The sequence below is a fragment of the Thamnophis sirtalis genome, unplaced genomic scaffold, assembly GCF_051295495.1.
Source record: "Thamnophis sirtalis isolate CommonGarterSnake01/CBP01778 unplaced genomic scaffold, rThaSir2_p1.2 scaffold_14, whole genome shotgun sequence".
Classification (NCBI taxonomy): Eukaryota; Metazoa; Chordata; class Lepidosauria; order Squamata; family Natricidae; genus Thamnophis; species Thamnophis sirtalis.
The window spans coordinates 25,654,135-25,664,942 of NW_028261394.1; the positions used below are offsets into that span (position 1 = coordinate 25,654,135).

Here is a 10,808-nt window from a genome sequence, read left to right on the forward strand (position 1 = left end):
TCAAAGAAATCAATCTAGAATTGATTCGAGGCACGAATGACTTAAAACCACATCTTAAGGCACAAATGATTAGGTTCAAATTATCCTAATTTAGATACATTATGTTAAGACTCCACTCCACAGAAAGCCTCTGATGCTGGGAAAGGTGGAAGGAAAAATAAGATGATCAGCATCAAGGGGAATGAAAGATCAGATCAGGGATAGACTGTTATGCAGAAAATCTACATTCATTCATTCATTCATTCAAAGTTGACTCAGCCTTCACCTTCTAAGGTCAGTAAACTGAGGACAGACTGTTAGGAGCAATATGCTGACTTTGTAAACTGCTTAGAGAGAGCTGTAAAGCACTATGAAGAAGTATGTAAGTCTAAGTGCTGTTACTATTGCTATTTATAAATTTTATTTCCCGCCCCCATCTTATCATCAAGATAACTCTGGGCAGTTTACAATCCTAAAAATTTGGATTGGATTGGATTAGGATTCATAATACCTGCAAATGCTATGATCTAATTACAGATAGGGAGGGCAGGGGGGAGAGGTGGGTCTATTGTTAATCAATCAACCTCCTCCACAATGATGTTCCCCCATTGGGGCCCCAAACAGCCAGAATCAGGTCTTTAGACCCTTACAAATGGACAGCAGGTTTAGGGGTGACTTGCATTGCTGGGGGGGGGGGGCACGACAAGATGTTCCAGAGGGCAGAGAAGGCTTTCTCTTGGATCCCACTAACTGGAATAATCAGGCTGACAGCACCCGCAGCATGCTTCCTCTGCTGGTACCGGCCAATCCCAGTAGGATGAGATGGTCCTTCAAGTAGCCTGTACCACAAAGGGCTTTAAAGATGATTACCAACACCTTGAATTGCACCCAGAAGCAAATTGGCAGCCAATGGAACTCACGGATCAGTGTATTCCATGGGCCATTCTTCGGGCCCCAAGAACTGCCCATACCCACCCACTTTGCAGCAGCTGTAATTTCTGGCTACTCTTCAAGGGTAGCCCCATGTTGTTGCCCCATGTTATGCTACAATGGTCATAAATGTGAAAACTGGTCATAAGTCACTTTTTTCAGTGCTATTGTAACTTTGAATGGTCACTAAACAGATGGTTGCAAGTCAAAGACCTGTATAAAATGGATATACAGAATGCCATACTTCACATTCTCCCCTTCATCAGCCCCACAAATTGTTTCAATGGTATCTTTTGGTATCTGTGTCATTAATGCCAAATAACGAGCATGATAGAATAATAGGGTTGGAAGGGACCTTGGAGGCCTTCTAGTCCAATCTGTGCTCAATCAGGAGACCTCTACTATTCTGGGAATGGCTGTCCAGTCTCTTCTTGAAAACCTTCAGTGATGGAGCACTCACAACTTCTGGAGGTAAGTCATTCCACTGATTAATTCTCTCTCTGTTGGGAAATCTCTCCTTAGTTTGAGAATCTCTCTTTGATAAGTTTCCATCCGTTACTTTCTGTCCTGCACTCAGGTGTTTTGGAGAATAAGTTATCACTTTGACAGCTCCTCAAGTACTGGAAGACTGCTATCATGTCAACCTGGCCCTTCTCTTTATTAGGACTGATATACCTCCTAGTTATCTCAATCGTTCATATGGATTACCTCCAGATCCCTTATCATCATTCTTGCTCTTCTCTGCACACTTTCTTCTCAACATCTTTTTTAGATCTCACCAAGTCTCCAGTACACATCCCACGTCTGACTAGATCTGTGGCTATAGGAGGTCTTTCCTAGCAGGACCACTGTTGCAATCATCTACACCTACTGTCCTACAGTTCTTCCCCGTTTGAATGATGTAGCACCCTTGTTAAACCTGTAGCCTCTGCCTGAGGTCCAGAGTGCAATCTCAGAGCCATAACGTGTAGCCATTTATTTTTTTAGTACTTTTTCAATTCCTTCTGCCACCAGTTTCTAATCTGCCAAAGGGCTTTGAACAGCTTAACAGCCGGTTTTATGACATTTGCTTGGCCACCATAAAGATACTGGTTCAGTTGTGACTTTGGACCTACATAGTTATCTATACGAGTATACATCCAAGCACAGAACAAAATCATGCTGAGTAGTGTTATCAGTGGAGATCCCATAGGAACAAGTAAGAAGAGCAGCCAGTGCTTCTGATAACTGCTCTCATGGCTGATCTTTGAAAACAGTCCAAATGCCAGAGTTGAGATTCTGCAGGTAGGTTTAACCTTTCAACCATACAAAGCAGCTTATTTTCATCATGGCACCACACCTTCATGCTTTTATCATTCCAAACTTTTCCATTTTTTTAAAGGAACCACACTGGCATAGGAGTAGGCAGTATTTCACAGTCAATGGAAAATATGCCAGTTTAAGACCTTAAGAGGAAGCCTTCAGCCTCTTGATAAATTTGATCTCATAGGTTTGTCCTCCTCTCTTAGGATGCTCCTTTCCACCCCGATTTGAATGGGGCACGTAGTTGCAACCTCCTATCACTCTGATTCTCTACGAACAATTGAAGTCCAAATACCACCTTCAACAACGAAGATATTGAACTGCTGGAGAGCTTCACCCTTTTAGGATCAACCATGAACAATAACGGAGCAAGCAATCAAGATATATATTACAAACCAACACTTGGTACAGAAGCCATGAAGGCCTTGAAAAATATATCCAGATGCAAATGAAACAAACAAAATGTTAAAAAGTTATGATATTTATGCAGTTACTTACCAAGCACATCTAAATTAAAGTAACCAAAGTATAATCCTCAAGGCATGTCACAACTTTTGAACACCCTGAATGTTTGGAAATTGAAAGTTGGGTAATTTGACATGGGTGATATGTCCATACTTTCCCGCCAAAAAATGAATTCCCATTCAAGGAGCAAATGATCAGGCTCAAATTATTGTAATTTGGATACATTATGCAAAGACCTAGCTCTCTGGAGAAGTCTATGAGGGATGGGTGAAAAATAATGCCCCCATCTCCATAACTTCAGTTTATATGAATGATAAATGAAACAAAAATATTTGAAATGAACTCTTCTGTTACCTGTATCTACTTCTCCATATAATGGCATCATTTTCTACTCTGTTCTGCCAATGAGGGATAAACTTCTTAAAGCCATCACAAAATAATACTGAATTTTATCTCAACCAAATCCTGATAGTCCTTTCCACCTCTTCCTCTGAATCTGCAGGTGCCTATGAAGGTATTCCTTCAATTCTAGGAAATGATGGACGTGCATGGTGGAAATTGGACCCCAGGTCGGGTAAGATGTTTCAAGCCAACATCACATCCCTCTTGCACAGCAGAGGTTTGCAGCCTCAAGTTGCAGCACATTTCCTTGTAGTGTCTCCAAACTCTGCTTAATCATTGTTTCAAAGTTTTGAATGTTAACCGTGTAGTGGTTTGGGCTGATATCAATGCCAGGATCAAGGAGAGACCTAAGAATAAAACCATCTACACCACCACCCCCAAACTGTAACCACAGGTTTTCCTGCCAGCGCTCGGATTTTGACTTGCTTTTCCAGCAAAACTGATCAACACTACAGTTCTGAGTCATAACAATGAGCCCATATTTTATCAGTTGTCACAATGCTAGAAAATCCCCACCTGCATTGTCAAAATATGAGAAATCTGTATCAGCTCAGTTTTTGACATTTTGCTGTCGATATGCAAGAAACCCATCTGGGAGAAATCTGATATTAAAGAGCATCAATGTGATCCAAATATTCCGGTGCTGTTCCCAAATTGGCAGCAGTTTCCCCTTCCTCTGCCAAATGTCCTTAATCAGTTCATTGATCTTGCGTAAAACTCAGCTTCTGCTAAAGATTGCCCAGTGTGTTCTTGATCACACATTTCATCACCACCTTCCCATTTTCCAGCAACCACAGTACAGGGAGTCCTCGACTTACAACAGTTTGTTTAGTGATGACAAAGTTATGACAATACACAAGAAAAGTGATTTATGACCGTTTTTCACAGTTATGACCTTATCATTTCCATGATGATGTCATCAAAAGTTGGATGCTTGGCAACTGACTCATATTTATGATGGTTCCAGTGTCACAGCATCATGTGATCCCCTTTTATGACCTTCTGACAAGCAAAGCCAGATTCACTTAACAACTGGGTTACTAACTTAACAACTGCAGCGATTCACTTAACACCTGAAGTAAGAAAGGTCGTAAGATGGGGCAAAGTTTACTTCAATGTTTCACTTAACAAAATAAATTTAGGGCTCAGTTGTGGTCGTTAAGTCGAGGACTACCAGCACCTACACAGCCCTCACCATAATCAATCAATCAGAATAGAGCTGGAAGGGACTTTGGAGGTCTTATAGTCCAATCCCCTGCTCAAGTTGGAGGCCTATACCATTTCCAGCAATGACTGTCCAATCTCCTCTTAAAATCCTCCAGTGATGGAGCACCCACAACTTATGGTGGCAAGCTGTTCCACTGGTTAATTGTCCTCACTGTTAGGAAGTTTCTCAATTCCAGGTTGCTTCTCTTTTTGATTAATTTCCATCCATTGTTTCTTTTCCTGCCTTCTGGTACTTTGGAAAATAAATTAATTCCCTCCTCTTTGTGGCAACCTCTCAAATACTGGAATACTCCTATCATGTCACCCCTAATTCTTCTTTTCTTTAGACTAGTTAAACGCAAAACCTGCAGCCATTCTTCGTATGTTTTAATCTCCAGACTTTTGGTCATCTTAGTTACTCTTCTCAATGCATGTGACAAGGTCCAGACCACAAATGTCCAGCAATCAAAAATGTCCACCTCAGCTTTTTTCACTTATTATTATTAGACTTTCCATCCCAGCTGCTGAAGATCGGAGTGCCTCCGAAGGTTATATTTGCTCTCAGACGAGAGTTTTCTCATCAGCTGACAGAGGGCACTCTTTCTGTTTCCAAAAAACACTTGGGGTGCAAATGCCACACAGAAGGCGGCACTGGTGTCTTGGCTCTTCGAGTTCCCAACTTTCCATTCTACTGGGAGGGGGAGGGCGAAGCCACCAAAAGATGGGTAGAAAATGCTCTGGACAATTGAGTCCAAAATTTGGCTGGTCCAAAATCCCAAAATTTACAGGTGGAAAATCCAGCTGGGCTGTGTATCTCCTTGAAGAAAATGTGGCTCAATGCCATGTGGTCTATTTGTGAGAAAAAAAACTTTCATAGTCATAAATAAAAGTTGGAAATTATCATCTGGGAATTATATAAAGGTGATTATATTTGGGGATTTAGATATTTATGAAACAAACATGTGGACACAATCACCTGTTAAATCTTTGTGTCATTTTTAACTCTGTGCTTTTATTTTGCACCATGGTGGTGTTGGCCATGAACAGACAGGTAGGTAGTCCTTGAACTACAACAGTTTGTTTAGTGACCATTCGAATTCACATCATTGAAAAAAGTGTCTTATGACCACTTTTCACACTTATGACCCCATTTGGACTCCTGGCCACTGACTCATATTTATGATGGTCGCAGTGTCCCGGGGTCACGTGATCCTCTATGGCAACAAGCAAAGTCAGTCGGGGAAGCCAGATTCACTTAAGAACCGGGTTACTAACATCAACTGCAGCAATTCACTTAACAACTGTGTCAAGAAAGGTCGCAAAATGGGGCAAAGCTAACTTAACCATCTTGTTTAGCAACAGAAATTTTGGGCTCAATTTTGGTCATAAGTCGACGGCTACCTGCAATTTGCAATGAAACAAGAGAGGGGGCATAGGTTTTTTTCCCCAATTTTTTTTTACTTTTTATTCTCTTACATACCATTTTAAGTATACATTCACATAATTGTTATTCTTCTTTATATTTGTCATTCTTATACATTTGTTATTTCATTTAATAGGTTATAATATACAGTTTGGGTTGCTTTATTTACCATCCCTTCCGCCTGTGCAACACCACCTTATTTTCCCTTTCTTTTCGCCCTCCCTCCCTTCTCTACTTCCTTCCTTCCTCTTCTCCTTTCCCTTCCTTCCTCCCTTACCTCTCCCCTACTCCTACTCTTCCTCTTCCCCTTCCTACCCTCTCTCCTTCTCTTCCTCTCCCTTCCATCCTCCTCTCCTTACCTCTTCCTTCTTTCCCGTCTTCCTCTCATTCTCTCTCCCTTTCTTTTTCTGTTGTTATAGGTGTCTCTTTCAGATTTCAGTTTATGTTTCTTTGGGATGGTGTTTCCGCAAACCCAAATATAATTTAGTATCATTTCTTATTCCCCTACCCTTGCTAACCTACCCTAACTATGCCCCCCCTTTATATCTTGCTCTTGAATGTATACTTATATATTTAATATTTCCTTTTCTGTTTCCCGGAGGGGGGCATATTTTAAAGGCTGCCTCTTAATGCGCCTCCTTCGGGCTCTGCTCAAAGGTACCTTGGACTCCCGGGAACCCTTTGCCAAGGTCCTTATCTCTGCTTCCAGGTGTCAACGCCTTTTGGACAGCCTTAATCTGCCAGGTCACTTCGAAGGGAAAAGGTGCTTTTGGCTGATCTCCAACTGGAAGAGGATCTAGGCGCTGAGAAGCGAAGTTCGTGCCAATACACGCCCCCTCCCCACCCCGCTATTGGCAGGAAAAGCACTGGGGGGGGGGAAGGTGGCTGAGAAGGGAGCCGCGTTCTGGGGATGGGCCGGCCGGGGGTTGGGGCAGGAAGCTTCAACGACGCCCGCCAGGCTCACTTGGGGCGTCCAGTCCGGAGGTTGCGGGGCCGCGTTTTCCCATCGTGGCGCGGCGGAGGGCCGGAGCGGCTTCGTGCCTCGCCTGGCTTTCCGAAGAGCGGGCCGAGGGGCTCCGTTGGGGCGGTGGGCGCCCACCGGGTTCCAGCCGAGGGAGCGGGGAGATCCCGACTTGCACGCGGGAGCCAGGGCTCCTGTAGGCTTTCTCGGCGCCACTGCAAACAGCGCAGGGACGGCCCCCTCCCGGGGCCCGTCCAGGCAGCCGGAGGCGGCGCCGGAGGTGGGACGGGGAGGAACCGTCGGGGCCAGGGAAGAGGCGGACGCTAGGGGGCGCAGGTATAAATAGCCGGCCCGGGACGCCTCTGCCAGCCCAGAGACAGCCCGTCCCGATCTCCAGCGCCGCCGCCACCACCACCGGACCCCCGCCGGCCTCCGACCATGCGCGGCAGTGCGCTTTAACTATTCGATGGAGCCGGGCAACTTCTACGAGGCGGACTCGCGGCCCCCGATGCCCAGCGTTTTCCACTCGCACCCGCAGCAGCAGCGCCCGCCGCTCCCCGCCGCCGCGCACCTGCCCTCCGCCGCGCTTGGCTTCGCCCCGCCGGCCGGCCCTTTCGGCTACCTGGCGGCGTCGGAGCTGCCCGAGATCTGCGAGCACGAGAACTCCATCGACCTGAGCGCCTACATCGACCCGGGCGCCTTCAACGACGAGTTCCTGGCCGACCTCTTCCAGCACAGCAAGCAGCAGCAGCAGCAGCAGGAGCGCGCCGCCAAGGCCGGGCTGGAGTGCGGCGGGGCCGGCATGCCGGGCGCCGGGTTCCCGCCGGGCGGGGGCGCGCTCTACTGCTACGCCGACAAGCTGGAGGGCAATGCCGCCTACGAGCGCCTGGGCCAGGGCCCCCCGCTGCTGCCAGGCTTGCGCCCGCTGCTCATCAAGCAGGAGCCCCACGAAGAGGAGGAGGCGGGCGCGCTGGCCGCGCTCTACCCGCCGCCGCCCGCCGGACCGCCCTGCAGCCACCTCCAGTACCAGGCGGCGCACTGCGCCCAGACCACGGTGCACCTGCAGCCCGGCGGGCAGCCCACCCCGCCGCCCACGCCCGCGCCCAGCCCGCACGGGGCCCACCCGCCCCACCGCCTCCACGCCGGGCCCAACGCTGCTGCCTCGTCGGGCAAGTCCAAAAAGTCGCTGGACAAGGGCAGCAGCGAGTACCGGGTGCGGCGGGAGCGCAACAATATCGCGGTGCGTAAGAGCCGCGACAAAGCCAAGCAGCGCAACGCCGAGACGCAGCAGAAGGTGCTGGAGCTGAGCAACGACAACGAGCGGCTCCGCAAGCGCGTCGAGCAACTCAGCCGCGAGCTGGAGACCCTCCGCGGCATCTTCCGGCAGCTGCCCGAGAGCTCGCTGGTCAAGGCCATGGGCAGCTGCTCCTGAGCGCACCGCAGGGGCGTCGCGGGGCAGAGGATCGGGGTCCGCGCGGGCGAAGCCGTCGGGAGCGGCCGCTGCACTCCGAAACCTCGCCTGGCTGCCTTGCCGAACTCTGCCTCCTCCGGCCGGCCGCGGACAGAAAATTGGGGCCGTGGGAAGTACAGATCCGCGGCGTTTGGCAAATTGAACCCTTGCCGGGAAAGAGCCGGGGCCGAACTGAACCCTCCGCTTCTCCGCTCTGGATTTAGGCCCGGTCCTCTCCTTCCGCCGCCCGCCCGCCCGCCTTGTACTGTGAAAGCCGTCTCCCGTAGTTGTCGTCGTCCTCGTTATTATTATTATTTTATTGCTCGGAGCCTTGCCATCTCACCAGCCGGGACTAACGCTGGGCACAGAACTCTCTCTAGCCATAGGAAAAACTTTGCAAAACTTTTTCTCTTGTTGTACAACCGGTTTCCTTGACTTTGGAGACCTGGCTTGGAATCGGTGCAGAACTTTTAACTGAGCTTCACCTGGGTAGGGTGGGCCCTTGAAGGGTTTCAGGCATGTGTATGTGCCCGGTTATTTTGGGGAGAATGCTGAGCTCCTTTTTGGGGTCACAGTTCACAGCCACTACTTTGGACTCCAAGTCCCAGTCAGCACTTTCATGCAACGGATGGACATCTTCACCTAAGTGCCAATTTTTAATATTCATTGTACCGAGTGCCAACATTGCCTCCCTCTTCCTAAGAATTAATACCCAGGAACTCTCTCCTTGTATGGTGTATTTGGGGGGATTAAACAAAGATGCAAGACCGTTTTAGAAATTCTGGTTTTAAATCCCTAAATAAAATGAAAATATTCTGTTTTAAACCTTTATTTTCCTGTCTGTTGTTTGCGGCTTCCCCTGCTGAACCTAAAGTTTTGCTGGAGTTTATGTGCAATCCAAAATGCCTTTGGTTGCAGTCTAAGCCTGAAGTAAGTCCCGTGGCCTTGAAGGGAACTTAGCTGGTTGGTAAAGTCAGTTTATATTATTCAGGGTATTTAAGTTTATCCTTACTCCTGCATAAAGTTTTATGTGCATTTGTGACTGGCTGCTGAGAAAGGGGTTTTTGTAGGATAGCTGGTTTGCTGATCACAGGCTTATACAAACTGTCTTGTCCTGCCCCTCCTTTTTTGGGGGGGGGAGATATTCCAGGTGTGGATCTCTTCCTCCATGGCCTGGGATTGCCCTGGGATTCATAGGTGTCCCATTGTTAACTGTTTCAGAAGATGCCAGTCTGGGAGGATAGAGGATAAATCAACTTTTGCAAAGTTTTACTGTTCAAAAGTCAGTTTTTTGTAGGCTTCTGTAATTTATTTTAATTCATGTTAACTGCTCTTTGCTTTGCTTCTTTTTCTGCAGTTGTTTTCTCTGTTTTGCCAAGCGTGGCTATTTAAAGTTCATAATCGCAATAGCACCTAGACTTATATACCGCTTCACAGTATTTTTACAGCCCTCTCTAAGCGGTTTACAGAGTCAGCCTCTTGCCTCCAACAATCTGGTCTTCCCATAAGCTAGCTTTCCGCCTTGAAAGCTGGCTCAGGAGTACATATACCAATGCATGTGTGAATAGGTAGTTTGAGGTTGTAAGGGCCTGTGTGGAAGAGAGCAGCTGAAATGTTGCTTAGGACCCAATTCTGATTTGATAAGCATTTTAATTTGCTTCTAATGAAGTCAACAAATTGTTCTGCTTGAGGCACCAAAAAAAGAGGGGAAAAGACCTTTCCAGGTGGATTTTTGGAAAACAACATTGCCCTTGTAACTTCTGTGTCTTTCCCAATTTCTTTAAGAAAACCATCCATTTTATTTTAATGTTACAATTATTTGTCTCTCCCCACTCATGTTTGGCATGTTCCCTGCTGAAAGCTCCTGCATTTTGTTTTCTGCAGAATAAGAAATAGGATATGGGCCTGTCTCCCCACCCCCACCCCACCCTCCTTACTGAGCTTATTATCCTGGGCGCTGTGGTTATCCTGAGTCACCCCCTCCTGGTGTCCTCCCCAAATCATATTCCAGATTTTCGGCCAAAGCTTTTTGTGTTTGATGATTTGGTTCGACTTTCTTTCCTCTCCTGTACCAAAGCTAAGATTTCCCGATCATCGCTCCTCCTCCCCCGGGTAAAAGTGGGAAGAAGGCTGGGCCAATGCGTCCAAGGTGATAAACTTCCTTTTCCAAGCTGGTGACTTCATGGACATGTCCACCTTTCCTGCCAATGAGGAAGAAGAGGCTTGCCAGCCCTTTAGAACAGTGTTTTTCAACCTTGGCAACTTGAAGATGTCTGGACTTCAACTCCCAGAATTCCCCAGCCAGCGAATGCTGGCTGGGGAATTCTGGGAGTTGAAGTCCAGACATCTTCAAGTTGCCAAGGTTGAAAAACACTGCTTTAGAATGTATCTTCCACTTCTCCACTTCCAGCCAGCAGGGTTCCTGCGGATTCTGGGAGCTGAAGCGCACGTACTTTAAAGTTGCTGAGAAACACTGCTTGACAGTAGTGTAAGTTCAACAACTCCATTCAAGCAGGGATGAGCCAAAATGGGAAATGTTCCCCTTCTCTGGTTCGCACAACCTATGAACCTAACCACAGATCCAAGAGAGCTAACTTGATCCAAGCATTGGCCCGTTGGCTGGGTTCACATAATATACCCATGATGCAGAGGTGAAATCCAGTAGGTTCTGACACGTTCTGGAGAACCAG

At 47.4% G+C, this 10,808-nt stretch overlaps 1 protein-coding gene across 1 annotated transcript; it reads left to right on the forward strand.

Annotated features, from left to right (window-relative positions):
- The first annotated feature begins 6,632 nt into the window (after nt 1-6,632).
- On the forward strand, nt 6,633-8,943 carry CEBPA (CCAAT enhancer binding protein alpha). The gene has a single exon (XM_014072471.2). The coding sequence runs from the start codon at nt 7,135-7,137 to the stop codon at nt 8,098-8,100; it is 966 nt and encodes a 321-aa protein (XP_013927946.1). The 5' UTR covers nt 6,633-7,134; the 3' UTR covers nt 8,101-8,943.
- The last annotated feature ends 1,865 nt before the right edge of the window (nt 8,944-10,808 follow it).

Excerpts from the sequence above, each read along its gene's own strand:
- CEBPA (XM_014072471.2), top strand. The coding sequence starts at position 7,135 with ATGGAGCCGGGCAACTTCTACGAGGCGGACTCGCGGCCCCCGATGCCC.